We start from the raw sequence: 21,940 nt of genomic DNA, 5'->3' as shown, positions 1-21,940 counted from the left end.
GGTGACGGGTTGGCTCCTCACATAGTCACTGACATGTGAGCCCTAGGACAGGCAGCAGGGATCAAGGCTGCAAAGCTTAGCTGGTGGAGGAATGTCTGTACTGTGAACATGTGCCTTCTCTCTCTCTAGGGGTCTGACCCCTAGGCTGCCCTCCTCTGTGCCCCTCCCCTTGCCACCCCCCTTTCTGGGCAAAGCTGTACCAGACCAAGAAGACACTGCCTCAAGGGCTCATAACCTGAGTGAGACAGTCCAATTATCTTCAATTTATGGAGCTCAATTGGAGTGAGTTCAGAAAAGAGCAACCTGAACAATTAAGGGACCAGAGGGCTCAGCTTCTGGGGCAAGATAAAAGGCAAGAGGTCTGAGGTTGCAGTAGTAGTTTCAGGGGGAGTGGTGACTAAGGGGGAGGGGCCCACAAGAATGTCTGCCAGAAAGCGGGTGTTAAAGGGGGTGAACGCCTGGGAGGGAGGGGTGAAATGAGCTAGAACAAGGCGAGATATGTGAGCCCCCAGGAAAGGCAGGCAAGAGGTTCAGACCCAGCCTTTAGGAGTCAAGCCACGTTAAGAAAGTAATGAATTTTGGCTGTTTAGCCAAGGCTCTAGCTTGAAGGAATCCCAGGAAGCCCTAGAGAACAGAGCAAGCAGGAGGGTGGTACTTCTGACACAAAGAAGCCTAGGCCCCATAAGGTCATGTGATAGAAGAAATGGTGGTTTGCTGGGCTGGTGGAACTCCAAAGTATCCTGGGATATGTGTTCCAGCCCTGCTAAGATCCCATGGGGCAGGATGCTCATAAGTCAACTAAATTCTTAATTAAGATTTTGTATTCATACTTAAGATGTATAGTGGGCATGGCCTAGTGTTGTTTGGCAGGGTCCCTAATTCTGGACCAGGCTCTACTTCTGATAGGCTATGTGATCTTGGGAAAGTTGTTTCTTTTCTCTGAGTCTGTTTTGTCCTCTGTCAAACAAGTAGAACCTTTTAAAGCAGCCAAACCCTACTCCTTTTGATGAAATCTTATAGAGAACTCTACTATATAAAACAGATAAAAGCAGTGTTTTGTTAATAGAAATGTGTTTGTTGAGTTTAAATTTATGTCATTTACCTTATTATCAAGTGACTTAATCAGAACTATGGTGCAATTTTGATCAAATCGATGGTTTGAAATGAAGGGTTACAGCTCTTGGTTGCCTCCTGAAATCTGCCAACACATCCAATGTTTGCAGAAGTCCTGAAGCTCTTCAATAAAGCCCAAGGGCCCCATAGAATTCTGGGTGAAAGCCATCCCCTCAGTTATCTATCCAGATTCCTCCCAACCCAGGCTATTTCAGAATCTAGACTGTTTCCCTAGAAGTCAGGCACTCTGTGTCCTTTACCTTGCATCTCCGTCAACTTGGAACATTTACACCTGGTTCAAGGCTTTGGAGTGTTAAAAAAAATTGTTTTAAAAGTCTGTTGTATTGATTTGTGGACCTTTGGTCAGATAAAGGAGGTGGGCCTTGGTTGGGAGGGTGCCCTCCCTAGATGCAAAGGCTCTGCCTATTTTGGAGCTCCTCCACAGATGACTAGGAGAAGCACTTTTGAGGAGAGGTTAAGTCCTGGTCTTCAGGTACATCAGTCTTGGCAAAGCTCCTTTTAATTTCAGCCGATATTTCCAGAAGTGTTCACTTCTGGGTGCCAAAGAGGCAGCCCAAACCAGGATTCTTTAGAGTTTGAGTAAAACCAAGCTGACCAGAGTAGAGGAGGTGGCCTGAAGGACCAGAGTGAAACTGATTTAAATGCATTTGGACATGGAATGATGACTGTGGAAAAAACTTTACAAAGCAGCTTACTAAGCAAGTGTTGGGGTGCTACAGGTGCCAGGTTGTTTCTCATGCAGCTATCCTTGACTGCCAGGTGATTTCAAGTTATCTCTTGAGTGTCTTTGAAGTTAGTTTTGTTTGTTTGTTGTATTTTTTCTTTTGTATCTACTGCAGAATTTCTTAAAATGAGATCTATTTTTTATTAGCTTCATGATGCAAAATTTAAAAAGAATAAAAAAGATATATAATGAAAACAGTATGTCTCCTTCCTTCCCCAGTCATACTATTCCTTTTCCCAGAGACAACCATGGTCACCAGTTCCTTGACATATCCTTCCACATATATTTTATGCCTATACTATATTCATATATCCTCCCACAGATAGTCTGTACAAATATAATTAAATGTAAACGTATATGTATATTATTTCTCTTTCTCATTTTTCCTCCCACAGAAATGAAAGTATTCTGTACACACTGCTCTGCATGTTCTTTTTAATGGCTACATGGTATTCCATTCTGTGTATGCATCAAAATTTATTTAACCAGTCTTTTATTAAGGGCATTTGGGTTCCTTCTAATCATATCTATTATTCACAATGCTGCAATAACTATTCTTGAACATAAATAATTTGGCATATGTGTGGACATGTCTTACTACCTTTGAGCCAGATTTTAAACCCAACTATAGGCTATAGGAAGGAATGCTCTGGAATGTCGTGGCTTAATTTTGCTTTCTTTTACCACTTTTCTTCTTTCCTTGACCTTCATGCTGGTGCATCGAAGTGCCATTCTGGAACATTAAGCAAAAGACAAGCAAAGGTGTGGCAGGGGTCTAACGCTAATTGCCTAACAATGTCCCTATTGGCCAACAATTCCTACTTGGTGACATTTTTTTGCCCCTTGAACCATTTAAGCCAGCTGCATGTAAGATGATAAATGGCAACTAATGCCGACCTTCTGTGTCAGGGACAAAATGGGGAGTTGTGGGGCTGAGGCTTACTAGGAGAGAGCATACTTCATCTAAAGAGGACAGATTCGTCAGTCAGTCAAGACAGCAAAGGAGGTTAACACTGTGCTCACTTCCTCTCATGACCACATTAAAATTATAACCAAACTACAGAACAGCCATAATTGGGACTGCCTGAAGTCTAGCTGAACAGAAGTCTTCAACCTGAGGATATAAAGAAGAAGCTGTGTCCAGACTGGTAGGAGGGGCGAAGATGCAGAACAGGCTGTGAAAACCAGTGGAGAGTGGCTGAGTGACTTGGGGATGGCTGGAACCCCAGACGTTCCTCTTAAAGGGCCCACACGTGAACTTACCCATTGATAGACTCACTCTAAGCTCCAGTTCTGGGACAGCAGCTTGAAAGGTGCCAGGGACACATGGGGAGGAACCGAATTGTCTGGCTTCAGGGCGAGGTCTGGATAGAAGGCTTTCTCCAGACAAGTGCTGGCAGGAGCCATTGTTCTTTTGTTGAGCCCTTGCCTTATCTGGTTTGCAGACACAGGTGCCATATCTGAATCTCTATCGACCTGGCTAACACCATTTGCCCTGCCTTCATTATTCCTTGAGACCCCACCTCACCCAACCCGCTTCAAGTAGTTTTTCCTTACAATCAGCCTGTCTTAGCTCCTGCTGCAGAGTTTCCTAAAATCTCTCAAAGGTTTGCAAACCACAAACAAGCAGCATCTGGCCTCAGTGTGCCCCGTACCTCTTGCTGAGCAGCTTCAAGTCTGGCACTAGCGACAGCTGGCCTTCGTTCGCAGCTTAGCTTCTCCCAGGTGCCTCCAAGCCCAGCACAAGTGGCAACCATCTGCAGATCGCTTTGTAGCTCATACCAAGTGGCCTCCGGCAGGGCACAGGCAGCAGTTGACTTGGGCCTGTACCAGAGCCCCTCCCAAAGGCCCCAGAGCCAACACACCTTGTGTTCAGCTTCAGACCACAACAGAGCACCATCCACCACCTCCACAAATGACACTGGACAAGCATCAGAGCCCCGCTAAAGTGAATCCTGCTCTGTAGGGTCAGCCCCTGCACAGCAGCTCCTCCACTGTTCTCACGGCCAGTCTTCACAACCAGCCTGAGGGTCAGTCCTTCCCACTGCTGTGCAAATAACAATCAAGGCTCAACAACAACAAGAGAGCAGACACAATCCACACAAGGGGTACACCTGGAGCACCCAGCTCAGGTGACCAGGGAGTCTGTGCCACTGGGCCCCACAGGACAACTACTGCATAAGGCTGTCCTGCCAAGACTGGAAGATGTACCAGTTCTATTTAATACATTGAAACAAATACAGGGAGGCAGCCAAAATGGAGAGGCAAAGAAACATGTCCCACATTAAAGAACAAAACAAAGCTCCAAAGAAAGAACTCAACAAAATGGAGGCAAGCAATCTACTAGATGCAGAGTTCAAAACGCTGGTTATAAGGATGCTCAATGATCTGAGTGAGAACTTCAACAGAGATAGGAAACATGAAAATGGAGATAGAAAACATAAAAAAAACAAACCAGTCAGAAACAAAGAATAACTAAAATGAAGTATACATTGGAGGGAATCAACAGTAGATTAAAGTAGAGATCTGAATCAGCAATGTGGAAGAGAAGGTAGCAGAAAACGCCTAATCAGAACGGCAAAAAGAAAATAATAATTTTAAAAAATGAGGATACTTTAAGGAATCTCTGGGACATCGAACATACCAACATTCGCATATTATTCGCATAATACCAGAAGGATGGGAGATAGAGCAAGGAATTGAAAATCTACTTACACAAATAATGACGAAAAACTTCCCTTCCCTGGTGAAGGAAACAGATATATAAGCCCAGGAAGTGCAAAGAGTCCCAAACAAAATGAACCCAAAGAGGGCCACACCAAGACACATCATAATTAAAATACCAAAGGTTAAAGACAAAGAGAGAATTTTAAAAGCAGCAAGAGAAACGCAGCTGGTTACCTATAAGGAAGCTCCCATAAGACCGTCAGCTGATTTCTCAACGGAAACTTCACAGGTCAGAAGGGATTGGCAGGAAATATTTAAAGTGAGGAAAAGCAAGGACCTATAACCAAGATGACTCTACCCAGCAAGGCTATCATTTAGAAGGACAGATAGCTTCCCAGACAAGTAAAAGCCAAACCAGTGTTACAGAAAATGTTGGAGGGACTTCTTTAAGAAGAAAAAAAATATGTATCAAAAGTATAAATAATAAAATGGTAATAACTACACATCTATCAACCATTACTTTGAATGTAAATAAATTAGGTGTTCCAATCAAAAGACATAAGGTGGCTGAATGGATAAGAAAACAAGACCCTTACATATGCTACCTACAGGAGACTCATTTCAGATTGAAAGACACACAGACTGAAATTAAAGGGTGGAAAAAGTTATTTCATGAAAATAGAAACCAAAAAAGCTAGGGGTAGCAATAGTTATATCAGATAAAATAGACTTTAATACAAAGGCTATAACAAGAGGCAAAGAAAGACCCACTGATCCCACTTCTGAGTGTTTACCTGAAAAAACCTAAAACACTACCTTGAAGGGACACGTACATTCACATGTTCATTCCAGCATTATTTACAGTAGCCAAGATATGGAGGCAGCCTGGGTGTCCATCAATGGATGAATGGATAAAGAAGAGGTGGTACGAATACACAATGGAATATGTCAGCTATAAAAAGAATGAAATCTTGCCATCCACAACAACATGGGTTGACCTAGGGAGTATTTTGCTAAGTGAGACAGACATAGACAAATGTCATATAATTTCATTTATATATGGAACCTAAAGAATAGGATAAATGAACAAACAAAACAGAAACAACTTCATAGATATAGGAGCATTTTGATGGTTTCCTGATAGAGGAGGGATGGGGGGATGTGTGAAGAGTAGAAGAGGAATAAGAAGTACAAATTGGTATTTACAAAATAGTCATGGTGAGATAGAGTACACCATAGGGAATATAGTCAGTAGTAGTATAATAGTTATGTATGGTGCCAGATGAGTACTAGACTTATTGGGGGGGGAATCACTTGGTAAGTTATATAAATGTCTAACCACTGTGTTTACACTTGAAACTAATAATATTGTATGTCAACTGTAATTGAAAGCTAAAAAAATATTTTAAGAAATGAAAAGGACAGATTCAATTCCAGCTGGTGATGGGGACCCAGTACCGTCAAATCTTCTGAACTTTTTAGAAGCTAGAAATATGGACTATAAGTAAACTCTCCCCAGTTTATATATAGTAATAATAGAAAAAGTACCCATACAGTACTTACTATATGTCAGGCACTGTTCTAAGTGCTTTAGATATCATAACTTAATATTCATTGTAACTCTGTGAGGTAGAGTACTATTGTTTACCTCCATTTTACAGATTAGCAAAGTGAGGCACAGAGAGTTTAAGTAATCTTCCCGGAATCATACAGAATGGGTAGCAGACTCAGGATGAAAACCCAGGCAATGTTGTTAATGACTATACTCTTACCGAACTTTTATTAAACACTTACACTTTTATTAAATATCTTATTAAGGAAACCTAAGTCAAATTTAAGCACTGCAGAGACCAACAATGCCAAGCCAAACAAAATGCCTATGCAAGCCTCTGGTTGGAGACCTCAGCTTTAGAAGGTGTCTGGCTTGAGGCCAGCTGTTGCTCTGCTGGTCCTACGAGTCCCCCTGCCATCATTCAGACTCAGGCCAGGTGTCAGAACAGCCCGAGATCCAAGAGAAAGCCCTTTCTGCTGCTTCAGTCATACTGCCTGTGTTTGTATTCACTCTTGAGAAAAGAGTGAGGGTACAGGGTGGGGCCACTTAGCCTAGCTTTGTGTCCTCAATAGGTCACAAAACTGTGGGGGAAAAATGCTGACAATGATTTTAGAGTTAGAATTCTTGGCTTCTAGTCCTGGATTTTTGCTTTGCATTTTTTAATGTTTTTTTTTCCCCTTCAGTTTCTTCATCTGTAAACCCAAACTAATAATCCATACTGTACAGGGTTATTAGGAGCAGCAATACACTGTGTACATATGTGGTGAACACGGACAGGGATATTCTTAGTAGTAGTGCTTGGGGTTACAGGAAGATGTCATTTCCCAGAGGAAGCTATCCCAATATGGAACCAGGGAAAATGAGCTGTCACCTCTTAGTCCACCCTTGTCATGATTATGTTTTTGACCTGAAGCTGTTTGGTCTACTAGCCACTTCTATGACCATGAATGAGCCATACCTAACTCTGGGCACGGATTCCTGGAGTCTAAGGGCACAGGGCAGCCTGAAATCAACCAATAGTGCATTGTTTGCCAATAAATCTGCCTTTGCCAATTATCCTGTTCACTCGTTAGGCTTTCCGTGTTAATTTACATGTTTGTGTGCTGGATTCAACGAGGCTGAATTCAATATAGGTGTTTCCAACCTTTCCTTACGAAGAGCTACCTATACCTATAGTCTTAGCAGCTGTGAATATTAGCTTCCTCAAGAAAAAACGTACTGAAGCTGAAACTTAACATTATAGAGAAACCTGGTCATGCATGTCATCAATCACTTTGTTGAAAGATGCTGTGTCCTTGTTGAGAAAAAGGTTCATGCACCAGCAAGAGGATCATGGGGGAATGGATAACATGAATGGGAAGGAAGACAGACTGCAGGAGAACAGAACAGATCCAGGGGACAGGGAGATAAAAAGAGGGGACAAAAGAATAAACATGGATGTGCTCCCATGCTCTAGTGGAGGTAGGCGCTGTGTTCTATGCATCTCTGCATTTTGTGACAGTGCAATCATGAGTTAAAGCTGTTCAAATAGAAGCCTATGGAGCCCTGTACAGAGTCCCCCAAGCCATGCACTGTGTTAAGTTCCTGTTCTAGCTCCTCTTCTACTCAGGGCAATGTACCAGGGTAAGCCTTTTACCCTAGATGTGAGTAGAGGTGAGGCCAAAATGGTGAGGTCAGAGTGTGGAGGGTCTTGAACAACAACTTTTGATTTTTCCAAGTAATTGGAGTCATTCCAGGGATAGGACGCCAGGCCAGTTTTCCAGGAGACTCCTAGCACTGTGAGAGGAAGTCTGGGCTGCAAGGACAGGAGGCTGGAAGCTGGAGGCAGAGAGGACAGTTGAGGGGTAATGAGGATTTGGGCAGACAATAGCAGTGACGGCGGAGGGATCAGTTTAGGATATAGAATATACATGGATCATATAGTAGAGGCGTGGAAGGGACCAAGGGAGGAGTCACAGATAACTGGCTTCTTGCTCTAGAGGCCAAGAGGAAAGACAGGGCTATTAACATAAAGGGCAAGTTGGCCCCTTAATAACTACTACCCCGGGCTCCATTTCATCAAAAGGCCTCCCCTGCAGCCATGATCTTGCTTTAGTTCGGGCCTGGCTGGACCAGGGGTCGGTGTGGCTCAGGTTTGAGGCTGCTGAAGCTCTGTCTCATCCTTGGGGTCCAGAGAGGCTGAAAAGAGAGGGCGCCACCTGGCTCCTGCTGCTCCAGCGTCCCACCCAGCCCTGCCTCTGAACCAACTTTGGCCTGGCGGGTCGTAAAGGCAAGGACAGGCGGAGGAGGAGGAGGAGGAAGAGGAGGAGGGAAGCAGGCGACTGCTAGCCTGGGTGGGAGTGAGGGCGGAGGCGTGGCGGGAACTGGCCTGGACGCCAAGGCCGCACAGAAGTGGGAGAAAGCGGCAGACTAGTAAGAGCCCGATCAACAGGCGCCGTCGGACCCCCGCGCCAGGCCAGGTTCAGCGGCTGCGCCTCCGCCTGCCTGGCGCCTCCAGGCCGGGTAGGAGGAGCCACAGCACCACCCAGCGGCAGGTGGCAGGGAACGGCAGTCAGGGCTCTGGTGTGATTCCAGAAGAGTCAGGGAGCTGAATGGAGCAAAGCCGTGCAGACAAGCGAGTGCGAAGGTGTGCAAAGGTGGGGCACATAGTGGTCGATGGACTTTTAAACCAGACGCTCCATTCATTTCATCCAGCAATCTATCCGGCACGTGGCACTAGATAAATCTTACTCCAGGTCAACTGATAATGTTCTTAAACTCAATAATCCCCATGGCTCCCAGTGGGTCTCTACATAAAGCCTAAATTCCCTAGCTTGACCTTAAAGGCCTTTCATGTTTTGACTTCATCTCTCACCACCCACTCCATACATCCTACCATCACACACTCCTGCTCAAATAAAGCACTACTCATCCTCATCCACATCCATTCGCTCAGTGAACTTTTACTAAGGCACTGGGGAGACAGGGAACACACACATCCTTGTCTGTTCAGAGCTTACATTCAACTAAAGAGAGAGGCAATGAACAAGAAAACCAATGTATAAACAAGATCATTTCAAATAGTTACCAGGTCATATAAAAAGCAAGGTGATGTGATAAGAGTCTCTGGGGCAAGAAGGGCAGTATCATACCTTGAGTAGTCAGGAAAGGTCTATTCTAAGGAAGTGACACATGAGTGAGATATGATGAGAAGGAGTCAGCCTTGCAAAAATCTGGAGGAAGAACATTTCAGGCTGTGGAAGGGCATGTACAAAGGTCTTCACACAGGAACAAACTTGCTATATCAGAGGAAGATACTGAAAGGAGTGTACTGGGTAACTGGAGAAGTAGTCAAGTGATAGGTCATGTAGGACCCTGTGGGCCATGGTAAGGAGTTTGGATTTTATTCCAAATGAGATGGGAAACTAGGATTTTAGCAAAGGAAAGACATAATCTGATTTGCTTTTTTTTAAAAGATCACTCTGGGTGGACTCTGTGTATGTGGCAAGATTGGAATCAGGGAGACCAGTTAGGAGGCCATTGCAGTGATCCAGGAGAGGGTTGATGGTGGTCTGGTCCAGATGGTGACAATGGAATTGGGGGAAATTGTCTGATACTAGAAGTATTTTCAGCAATTTCTGTTAATAGGTTTTTTTCCCAACCAACCCAGGCACTTCTTCAAGGCAGGTTCTCTGTCTGAGTGATCTTTGGATTCTATACCCCCACACATTAGTCTAATAGGTGCTCAGTTTTTAGTGAACCTCCACAGAGAATACAGCAAGGGGGAATGGCAGTAACACAGAAACTTTAGCTTGGGGCAGAAGTTCTGGATCTTGTTTCCACTTACTCTAATGTACTTCTCCTTTCTTTTCTTCTTTGTCTTTCAGTGTCTTTTAAAAGAGCATGAAAATGTTTTTGGAGGGAAAGAAAAGCAGGAATTATTAGTTCCTCCTCTGTGCCAAGAACTGTGCTTAACACTTTCACATATATTACTTCATTTAAGTTAATTTATTTATTCTTTATAACAATGTCTAATCCTATCCCTATATTTTAGAGGTAAGCAAATTAAAAACTCCAAACGAAAAGGAACTTTATAAAATGCAAAGTTATCTACTACAAAATATTTACTATTTTGCGTCCTACATAAGTCCCTCCCCCCCATTTCACACCTTAATACTATTCATCTATACCCATTATCTAAGGTCTTTTTCAGCCTCTTGTTAATTGTTAGTATTGCACAATGCAAATAAATTTCAGAGTGAAACTGTTGGTTTTAAAAAAGATTCATGGTTTCGTGAAGTCAATGCAAGTGATGTTAAAGACCAACTGTAATGTCATGTAAAGTCCTTGATAAATGAGGATTTGGCAGAGATGGACCAGTTACCATTGGCAGAAAGGAAAATTGACGGGTAATGACAGGATCGTGGCTTCAAAGAGAATGATTCAACTCTCAAAGGATTGCAAGAGGTCCTTGGGATAACTGAAGAAGTTCTCTAGTTTTGGAAAAAACAGAACAAGACTCTGTTTATGATTGAATTACAACTGACACCACAAAAATGCAAAGAATCATTAAAGAATACTACGAACAACTACATATGCCAACAAATTCGACGATCTAGAAGAAAAGAGTAAACTTCTAGAAGCATATAACCTTTCAAGCCTGAACCAAGAAGAAAGAGAAAATCTAAACAGATGGATTACTAGCAAAGTAATTGAAGCACTAATCAATTATTGTGATTACGTGATTGTGATTGTATGGCAAAAGTCAATGTTGTGTTCTCATGCACTTTGGTCAGGAAAATTATGTTATTCCTCCAATGCTTGATTCATTTTTGTCCATTCTAGAATCAGTGCATATTTGCAATTATTTACAAATTTTAAATTTAAACGAAAATATTTTTCACATTTTCAATTTTGTTTCTCAAGGCAAAGTCCCAATCAGACCCCTTTCCCCTTTTCCTCCACTCTACTGTGAAATATTGGTCCCCACTTTAAATGAATTAATTGTGACCTTTTTCTAGCACCACTTATTCTCAAATAACAAGGACTTCATGTACTTCCAGCCTTCTCTTCATCCCATGGTTGTCAACCCTGGCTGCACATTAGAATCACTTGTGGAGTTTGTTAAACAATACTAAAGCTGGGATCTCAACCTAGACTAATTCAATCTGAATCTCTGCTGGTGGGGCCATAGTGAAATCTCTCCAAGTGACTGCTGCATTGCCAGGTCATGAGCCAATGACACCACACCTCCTCACAAATTCTGAGGCTGGAAAAGACTGAAGCTGTCTGCAGTCTGACTGAACTGAAGGGAGAAAACCAGGGCCTGGGCCCTGGTCGAAAGGGCCACTCAGAGGGGCAGATGCAAGGCAATATCCAGGAGTCAAAGGACAATGTGTGGCCGGTAGGGCTACCACCTTGCCAGAGCCATTGTGCCCTTTACCCCCTTAGCACTATGAGTACGTAGTCTCCTCCAATCCCTTGCCTTTCTTTCCTATGCCTAAGACCAAGAGAGCCTAGCTCTCCTCCTGGACATGTGGTGAGACAAAAACTCGAATGATATAGTAAACACATTTAGGTTGCTGAACACATAACATCATGTTATCTCGTGAATCTATAATGTGTATTTTACTGCTGTATTCCCAGCACCCAGCACAGTGCTTCACATAGAGAGTAGTAATTGCTCCATCGGCATGCTTTGATTGAATGAATAAGTTGATACAGGTAGGATATAATTAAGGTACAAAGTGTTACAGAAGTACAGAAGAGTATGAGATAGTTTTCAGCTTGGAAGAAAGGGAATGTGAAAGTCTTCATAGCAGAGGTGGCACTAGAGCCAGACTTTGAAAACTGGGTAAGACAGTGATAGGCAGACTCGGAGAGAGGGCGTTGCAGTCAAAGGAAACAATGTAAACAAAGGGCAAGAGATGAGAAGATACAGAGCTCATTCAGTGAATAACCACCAGTAAAACATGGCTGGAACATGAGTGTCTCATAGCCTGTGGTGGACCATCAGGCTGGTAGGATAGGATTGGAATACAAACAGCCTTGAAAGTCATGGTAAGAAGTTTACAGTTGGTTCTACAAGCAATGTGGGGCCATCTAACGTTTTTGATCACAGATATATGTTCACTTTAAGCAGATGTGTACTTTACAGCAGCAGTTCTTTCAACAAAATATTTATGGAGTGTCTCCTAAGTGCCTAAGTTCAACGTACTAGGGAGAAGGTAGATTGGAGCCAGAGTAATTGAATAAGAGATTAGTTGGTAGGCCATTGCAATAGTCCAGGCAAGAGCTATTGACGGCCTAAGTGGCTGAATGGGAGTGGAGGTGAAAGAGAAAGAATGAGTTAGAGACATAGTACAGAGGTAGAACTGAAAGAACTTGGGGACCATTATAGGTGGTGGTAAAGGAAAGAGAAGAAAGACCAAGTGACTCATGACAATAATAATGATCTATACCTGAGCAGCTCCTTTGTGCCAGCTCTTGTGCAAAGTGCTCTGTGTACATCATCCAATTCTCAGTAACCATTTTGATAGATGAGGACATTAAGACTTAAAGAAGTTAAGAGACTTGTGTAAATCATACAAGTACGAGATGGTGGTGTTAAACTTTGAACTCATAGTCTGGTTCTGGAGACCATGCCGTAACCTCCATGCCATGATGACTTTGGGGAAGTTGGGAGACTTGTGTTTTCCTGGCAAAGGAATTCAGCAGCTCAGTGAGCATACCAGATTCCCTCCTACTTTACCCTCTCCCTTCCCCCATTTCACATAAATGGGTTTTTTGACTTGAGACGACATTTAGAAATTAGAGGGCTTCATATAAAACCTCTGAGTCCTCACTTTCCTCGAAGAATGAGAAGATCTGGCAACATGGGGCCCACATTCCCACAAGACATCCCTGGACTTGAGCTGTCCCCTGTAGACTACATGTGCCCTGCACTTCTCACCACTCATATGGCTGGAGTCCGTACCTCACCCCTGCCCAGCTCACTTGCTCACTCACTCACTCACTCACTCATTCACTTACATTTAACTGCTTGATCCCTGCAGGAGGCTGATTTTTTGATTCCTTGTCTAAAATGGCCTACTACAGAGTTTCCCCTTTTTCTGAGACCTGAGCCAACAAGGAGTGAGGCACGGGATCAGCATCTTCTGGTCCCACCTCCTCCCGAAGCCATAGACTTTTTACTCGGGCAGTGTTTGACTCCACAGAACAAAACCATGAAGGGAAGGTTATCATCAAGTCTTACCATTTATTTCTTTATGGGGTTTAAACAAGAGCAGAGAGACCTCTGCCCCACAATGCAACAAAACAGAAAGCAGTACACACACAGAGACTCTCACCGAAACACAGAGGCAGGGGAAGGGGAAAACTGAATCATAGCCAGGTGAGGGAGGAAGGGACGGGGGACTACTAGGAATCCAGCTTGGAGACTCAGTCATAGGAACTAGTGCAAGAAAGTCCTACTCATGAAGCACAGTGTAGAAAATGGCATAAGAAAGCTGCCAAGCTCTGCTGCCTGTGGCAGAAGGCAGGGCAGATTGAAGGGTGGTAGGAGATCTGGGTAGTGGGGTGGATAGGGACAGTCAAATGACTTTGAGGTGGAGTGAGGTGCCCCTTACCCCTGCCACTGGGCAAGGCCCTGGGCTGGTCTGAGCCAGGGGTCTCCTGGGCACTTGGTGAGGGGGAAGAGAGGATGGGAGTCTCCAAGGGTCCATTCCCTGGGGCTGCAAGGTCCCCCTTTACTTCCCAGTCCCTTTTCCCCTCCTGAGGATGCAGGAGTTAGAAGGCAGTACCTAGGGTCTTTCACATCTACATAAGCATCTCTGGAAAGGAGCCAGCACCTCTTTTCCTCCCCAGCTGAAAAGAGCACTCTAGGCATGGGGTATGTGGCTAGGCCCAAAGTGCTGAAGGCCAAACAGGGGGGTACGTGGGCAGGGCACATGGGTGGAGGAAGAGGACACGCTGTGAGAAATGAGAAAACTGGCAGGGAAGGACTCCTCAGTCACACAAAGTCCATTTGGGACCCAGCTGAGGCTATTGAATGATTCTCTCTCTACAAGAAAAGTCTCTCATTTATCCTCCAGCCAACCAATTTCAGGTGTCCCCTCCCCATCTCCTTGGTTTCACCTAATGTGGTTCCAGGACCTCATATCCCCTTACCTCACTGGCATCACATCCTAAGACAGCCCTTTCTGGCACCATAAGCGCCTTGACCTATCCCAGAAACATAGTTCTGGCTCTCTTGTCTGCTCCCATTGGCTTTGAAATTTCCCAAGCAATGTAGCCTCCCGCTCCCAGGAGATCAGCACAAGGCTAATGTCCCCCAAAGGGGTTTCGATAATTCTTCTCTCATTCAACTCTCTAGCTTGACTAAACATTTCAAATCTCTCAGCCAAGGGACAACAGTACATTCTCTTTATTCAGCAGTTCCTCTTGCCAGTTTCTATGTTCTCCAGCAAGGGGCAGGGGGGCTGGATCAGGGGATCCACTACAGGGCGAGAAGGAGTCTGGTTGTTCCACAATTGGGATAGCAACCCATGGGGTCAGGGATGGGAAGGGATAAATACTCTTTGGTAGGCTGGGGATGGGAACAGGGTGGGAATGGGGGAGGCTCATCTCTGGAAAGCCCTGGGGCAATGCCACCAGATTCTCCTTCATGGAGGCCTGGGCTAGGACAAGATGGGGGAGTATGGGGACCCAGGCCAGGCCTGACCCACTTGGGTTGAAGTCCCTCCTCTCCATGGAGATCAGAAATGGAAATGTCTTTGGCCCCAAGGCCAAGATCTCCAGGGCAAGAGTGGCCCTTGGGAGAATGTGCACCTTCTGTAAGATATGGCCCTTCAGACAGTGGCAGTCCAACCATGTGCCCTCACCCTTCCGTTTTGAGACCCAACACCCCAGTTCCTGCAGTCCTTCCCCAGAGGGCTTCTTATGCAACCCTTCCTGATTTGGGGAGCTGTCCTCAAGCCTGGTTCAACACTGATCATCCACCTCCCCAAAGCCGGGTGGCAAAAGCTCATTTAGCCATCTCTCTAAGCCCTCTGCCCACGACTCTCTTCTCCTTGCCTTCCCTCTCTACACTCTCTCTGTACCTCATTCCTACTCCTCATTGCCTAGGGTGCTGGACCACAGTTTAACTGGGGTCCCCAACCTAGCTACAACTGCACGTACCTCATTTCCCAGCCTGGCACTTCCCTGGCAAGGTGCGCTGGAGGAGGGCCGTCTGCCGTTGCCTGTAGAGTATGGGCAGGAGAGAATTAAGGATCTTGGCAACAGAAGGAATGTGGAGGGGGGAGAGCATCTCCCCTCTGGGCTCCCCAACATTCCCTGCAGGGCCAAGGCTGGGTGGGCAGCCTCCCTCCCTGGGGTCAGGGCTCTCAGCAGGGGTGGGCATTTCCAGCCCCTACTCCCCCCCCCGTTTTGTTTGCTAAGCCCCATAGATGGGTGCCTGGGAGGGGGCGCCTGCTGCTCCTGCCTCTTTCTCCTAGATGAGTTTTGCAGCTCCCTGGGGCCCTCTGGCCGTTCTGTTGGAGCTGTTTCTGGGGTGGGGGTAGCTTGGGGACGATGTGGTCCCCATTTCCCCCGCCCCCCCTGTCTATATCTCCCATGGGAGGCCCTCCCTCCCCTGAGAGCTAGAGACTGATGTCAATGTATGGTGGAGGTCTGTCCTCCCTCCTTGCTGTCACTCTTCCCGAGTCAGGCCCTCATCTAGGGCAGGCAGTGCCTCCAGCCCCAGTCCCCCACCACCCTGGTTGCTGGAGAAGGACACCATGGTATGGAGGAGCATGAGAACAAGGACATAGAGCCGGATCCTGCTGGGGCTGAGGCGGGAGCCCGCAGACACCGGCAGCAGAGAGGGCTTGTGGCTGATGCGGCCTGGGGGATCATGGAGGGGGTGGTAGTGGCGGTACTGTTGGTGGTAGTGGTGGAAATAGGAATGGTGGAATTGCTGGTAGTGGGTTTTGGGGGCCTCAGACTCCTTGAACTTCTTCTTCTCCGATTCACAGGAGACCCACTGCATGTCACAGCATTTGGTTTCCGGGCGCTTTGGCGAAGTGTCCAGCAACCCTGTCAATGGATAAGGAAGCTGTGGTGGGTGCTAAGTGGGCTGAAAGCTATTGCCTTTCCTAGAGAGATTTTCAAAACTGGGACTGCTCTGGTGGCCCTGCCCAAGACTTTTTTTTGTTCCTACCCCTTTACCAACTTCCCTTTCCATTCACGTCTCTCCCAGGGACCCTAGACAGTTTCTGTGGGATGACTCCCTGGCTGGACATGTTGTGGATAAAGATGGACACTGCCCTCTGCCCATTCCACTTGGCCCTATCCCAGCCTTGGGACCTTACTGCCCACTTCTCCAGCCACTAACATTCTTCTAACCTGACTTCCCTGTTGTCCTCCCTGCTACCACACCCCAGACCTGGTGCCTACCCTGGGACCCAGCCTCCTCCCTCCTCCCCACTGCCCTGCCTTTACCTGTACAGATAAAGCCAGGCAGCCCTCCGTACACCATTTCCTCATTGTCAGGGAGTATAAAGGGGCACCGGGTCTGCACCTCCAGGCAGTATTGCTTGCAGGGCACCCAGCGCTGGCATTCTTGCTGGGTCACGCTGAAGTATTCTGAGCACAGCCAGGCCTTGTAGACAGCCTGTGGGGAGAGGAAAGAGCATCAGCCAGGTGTCAGCCCCTTCCCACCTCAGAAGAAAGTGATGAGGGGTGTACTTTAGTCTAGCAGGGGAGGTGTGCTCATCAACCCAACCCCAGGATCCAGGAAGTGAAGAAGAAAGGTTTGAGTCAAGACCACTACATCCTACCCTAAGATCTCCTACCTCATAGCCAGGACTCCCAAGTCCCCCAGTCTGCAACCATCCAAGACTTAGAGTTTGTTCATTGGTAAAATCATAAAATTACTCCTATGTCTGAGCTGGAAAGATCCTTACCAATCAACCCAACCAACCCTACCATTTCACAAATGGCCTGAAGAGGTGACCTGACTTGTCTAAGGTTACCCATAATGGAGTAAATTTCAGTTCTATTCAATTCAGTAAACATTTCTTTGGTTGATGGTGTTAAGTTTCTCAATTCAAGAAAGGGATAGAATAATCCTTGCTCTACCTCATTAGGATGTTGTTTGGATCAAATAATATGACACATACAAAAATGTTTTGTAAACTCTAATGTTCAATACCAATGTGAGGGGTTATTTTTAATAAAAACAGGAATCTGCCTTACGAGGCACCACATGTGCCTTTAAGCTCTACTTAATCCATGCTCTGTCCTGTTGGCTTCAGCCCTGGTGTGCAGCAGACACTATGTTTCATTTGGAAACTTTGCAGTTTCGCTTCACAGGTATATTTCCTGTCCCTCATCTAGCCCACTCCTATCAGGTTCTGGGTACTAGCTAAGGAAGTTTCCCTGCTCTATACCCTTTGGTTATCATCAAGTCCAGAGTTTATCAACAGCAATACTACTGACGTTTTAGACTGAATAATTCATTGTAGTGGGGACTCCCCTGTGCATTGTAGGCTATTGAGCAGCATCCCTTGCCTCTACCTAGTAGTTGCCAGTTGCACTCCAACCCTAAATTGTGACAACCAAAAATATCTTCAGCCATTGCCAAATGTCCCCTGGGGGGCAAAATCATCTCCCACCGAGATCACCGATCTAGCTCCTAGCTACTGGAAATGTGGGCCTGGACCAGCAGTATCACCGTCACTTAGAAGCTGGTAAGAAGTACAGAATTCCAGGCCCCACCCCAGACCCAAGTCAGCACCTTCATTTTAACAGGATGCCCAGACAACTCTCATGCATGGGGTTAGAGCCCTTTTGACATGCAGTCCTCATATCTTCAGGAGCACCTTCTCATAGTTGCTCCTTATAATAAGAGTTCTCAGATTTCGGTGTGCCTCAGAATCCTCTGAGTCATTGTTAAGTATGCAGACAGCCCCTCCAATTCAGCTTCAAGTGGACTGAGATGGGCTTAGGGATCCCCATTTTGAACAAGGGTACATGTCATTTTGCTGCTGACAGCCTTTCAACCACACAATGAACAACATGGCTGAAGCTTCTTACACTCACTTTAAACACTTAAACTAAAATGCAAATAACTCCACTGTGAGCATGGACTTTGGGAATGCAATCTCACACAGGCCTTTTCCAAAACCATCACCAAATGGGGTTAGTAATGGGTGGTGATGGTGGGTGGTTGTGGGTTGTGATGCAAATCGACCCAACACTCTGAGGAACAAAGCATTGTTCGGGACTTTGATATCTCACCAGCATCTAAAATTCAACATGCTATAAATTTTAAAATGAAGGTCGCAAATTTTTCTACTCCAAATCTGCTCTCAACCCCAAGTCTTGCCCATTTCAGATAAGTGCTATGACCATCCACCTAGGTGCGCCAGCCAGAAACTGAGGTATAAGCCTTCATTCCTCTCTTTCCTTGTGTCCCCACAGGCGGTCCATCCACAAGGCATGACAATTCTCATTCTACTCCACAGCCTTGTACAGGCCACTATTATTTGTCACCTGGATGACAGTCTCCTACCTGGCCTTCTTGCTTCCATTCTTGGTCTTTACAATCCACTGTTCACACAGGCATAAAAGTGATCTCTAAATACCATCGAATCATGGTACCGCTTTGCTTCAAATGCTTCAAAGCTTTTAGAATAGAACCTCAACTTTTTACTACAGACTTCAAGCCCCTCCATAACTTGACCCTCTTGGATGTCTCCAACACCATTTTCTACCTCTACCTACAAGCTCATCATGTTCCAACACAGACATTTTCTTTCTTTTCCTTGAACATGCCCTACTCTCCCCACCCCAGACACATACTGTTCTCTTGGCCTGGAATGCTCTTCCCCTGCTTGCGACAAAACTAGGTCCTTCTCATCTTTCAGGCCTCAGTTCAAATGTCACTTCCTCAGAGAGGGTGTCTTTGACCACTCTAACTAGAGGATGCCCCCTCATCATTGTCTCTTTCTCTTAACTGTTTCTTCACTACAAGTATGACTTTGGCTGCATCCTTGTTTTGTTTTTCTCTGTCAACCCAACTAAAATGTGAGATGCATGAAAACAGGCATGGGCTTGTACTCAGCACAATATATGTAAAAAAAAGTCTGTCGATTGAAGTGAACAGGACAAGTAAATGAGGACATGTCCTGACTCTCAGAGAAATTCCAGTTTCATGGGTAGACACATCTAACTTGAGACTCTCCCTCATATGATTTATACTATAGGAGAGGCTAAACCACTAGCCATTGGAGAGAAGTCAATAGAAAAGATGGAAATGATTTTGGTGAGGGGATAAAAGCTGAGCGAGGACTCGCAGTAGGATTTTAGATGAGACAAAAGGGCATTCCAGGTTGAGGCAACAGCTTCAGTAAACCTATGGAGGTGAGTGAATGCTAAAAGAACGCAGAACAATTTTGTATGAATAGAGTGGAAAGGGTACTGATCTCCTGTGGATAGATACTATTTCCAAGTTTTGACTATTATAAGCAAATGTTCAGTGAATATATTTGTATACATCTCTCTTACATACCTGTGTTACATTTTATTTATATAAACCCCTAAAAGTGAAATTATTGGAATAAAAGCTATGTGCAAAGAAACAAGAAGGGGGTGAAAGGAGGGTGAAAAAGAAAAATTGAAAATAGGAGGCTGGGTAAGAGAAAGTATGGGTGGGGTCCAAGAGAGAGGGGGCTGAGGGGGGGCAGGAGGTTGTCAGCGGAATAAGAAGTACAGTGGAGGATGTGGATAGAAAATAAATAGGGAGTTGGAGGGTAAGAAATGGTAGTGATAATGGGGGTAGGAAAAACAAGGTTGGGGAGAAAGAGAAGAGGAATAAGAGATGGAGGGTGTAAAGGAAGTAAAGAGGTGCAGTGAGGGTGAAAGATGAAGGGTAAAAAAAGTGGGGGTAAGAGGGAGCTGTGAAGACTAGGAGCAAGCAAGAGGAACTAAGAAAGATGAGGGTGGGTTTTCGTCAAGATGGCAGAGTAGGTAAACGCTGTGCACGCCTCCTCCCACAATCACATCAAAGTTACAACTAACCTACAGAACAACCATCACTGAGAATCCCCTGAAGTCTAGCTGATCAGAAGTCTTATAACTAAGGACACAGATTAAGCCACCTCGAAACTAGTAGGAGGGGCGAAGATACAAAATAGGCTGGTCCCACACCTCTGTGTGCCAGTTGAGAATTGAGAGGGATATCTTGGCTGCGGAGGTTCCCCCTGAGGAGCAAGGGGTCCTGGCTCCACACTGGGGTCCACAGCCCAGGGTCCTGGTTCGGGGAAAACAAGTCCCCACAACTTCTGGCTGTGAAAACCAGTGGAGACTGTGGCTGAGTGACACAGGGCGCCTAGAGTTGCAGACGTTCCTCTTAAAGGGCCCACACAGTCTTACCACTGACGGACTCACTCATTTTGAGCTCCAGCACTGGGGCAGCAGCTCGAAAGGCACCAGGTACATATGGAGATGGAATGAGTTGTCAGGATGAAGACTGGAGGGGCAGCTTTTTCCCAGACAGAAGTGCGGGCAGAGGACATTATTCCTTTGTTGAGCCCTCCATTACCCGGCTTGCAGACTCAGGCAGCTGCCATATCTGAGTCTCCATTGACCTGGCTGATGGTGCTTGTCCTGCCCAGGTGATTCCCTGAGAACCCACCCCTCCCAACGTGCACACCACCCAAGTTGCTTTCAGTGGCTTTTCCATACAAATGGCCTGTCTTGGCTCATTCTATGGACTTTTCCTAAAATTTCTCAAGGGTTCACAAACCCTAAACAGGCAGCAAGGAACTGAAAACCCACTTGAAGAAATAATGACTGAAAACTTCCCAATTCTGGCGGAAAAAAAAAACAAAAACAGACATACAAGCCAAGGAAGTGCAGAGAGTCCCAAAAAAGATGAACCCAAAGAAGCCTACACCAAGATGCATCATACTTAAAATGACAAAGATTAAAGGCAAAGAGAGAAGGTTAAAAACACCAAGAGAAGAAAGGCAGGTAGTTACCTACAAGGAAGCTCCCATAAGACTATCAGCTAACTTCTCAACAGAAACTTTGCAGACCAGAAGGTACTGGCAGGAAATATTCAAAGTAATGAAAAGCATGGACCGACAACCAAGATGACTCTACCCAGCAAGGCTATCATTTAGAATCGAAGGACAGATAAAGAGCTTCCCAGACAAGAAAAAAATAAAGGAGTTCATCTGCATTAAACCAGTATTACAAGAAATGTGAGAAGGACTTCCTTAAGAAGAGAAAGGAAAAGGGAAAAAAGATAAAAATTATAAATAATAAAATGGCAATAACTACATATCTATCAACAATTACTTTGAATGTAAATGGATTAAATGCTCCAATCAAAAGATATAGGGTGGCTGAATGGATAAGAAAACAAGACCCTACATATGCTGTCTACAAGAGACTCACTTCAGATCAAAAGACAGAGAGAGAGAGAGAGAGAAATTAAAGGGATGGAAAAAGTTATTTCATGAAAATGGATACAAAAAAAAGCAATACTTAGACAAAATACACTTTAATATAAAGGCTATAACAAGAGACAAAGAGACAAAGAAGGACCCAGTGATCCCACTTCTGGGCATGTATCCAAAGAAACCCAAAACACCACTTTGAAGGGACGTGTGAATCCATAGGTTCATTGCAGCATTATTTACAGTAGCCAAGATATGGAGGCAGCCTGGGTCTCCATCAGTGGGTGAATGGATAAAGAAGAGGTGGTAAATATATACAATAAAGTATTACTCGGCCATAAAAAAGAATGAAATCTCGCCATTCACAACAACATGGATGGACCTAGAGGGTATTGTGCTGAGTGAAATAAGTCAGACAGAGGAAGACAAATAAAA

At 45.2% G+C, this 21,940-nt stretch overlaps 1 protein-coding gene across 1 annotated transcript in view; it reads right to left on the bottom strand.

Moving 5' to 3' along the window:
• Positions 1-13,294: 13,294 nt before the first annotated feature.
• The window catches only part of NALF2 (NALCN channel auxiliary factor 2), a 28,983-nt gene continuing 20,337 nt past the window's right edge, over positions 13,295-21,940 (bottom strand). Inside the window, exons 2-3 of the mRNA XM_039838968.1 lie at positions 16,539-16,710; positions 13,295-16,133 (exon numbers count right to left, since the gene is read on the bottom strand). Of these exons, the coding sequence (XP_039694902.1) occupies positions 15,748-16,133; positions 16,539-16,710 (558 nt within the window). The 3' untranslated portion in view covers positions 13,295-15,747. The remainder of the gene's footprint in view (positions 16,134-16,538; positions 16,711-21,940) is intronic.

This window comes from Pteropus medius, unplaced genomic scaffold (genome assembly GCF_902729225.1).
Source record: "Pteropus medius unplaced genomic scaffold, Ma_sr-lr_union100, whole genome shotgun sequence".
Classification (NCBI taxonomy): domain Eukaryota; kingdom Metazoa; phylum Chordata; class Mammalia; order Chiroptera; family Pteropodidae; genus Pteropus; species Pteropus medius.
Note: the sequence above shows the minus strand (reverse complement) of the source record. Positions and strands in the feature narration are given on the sequence as shown.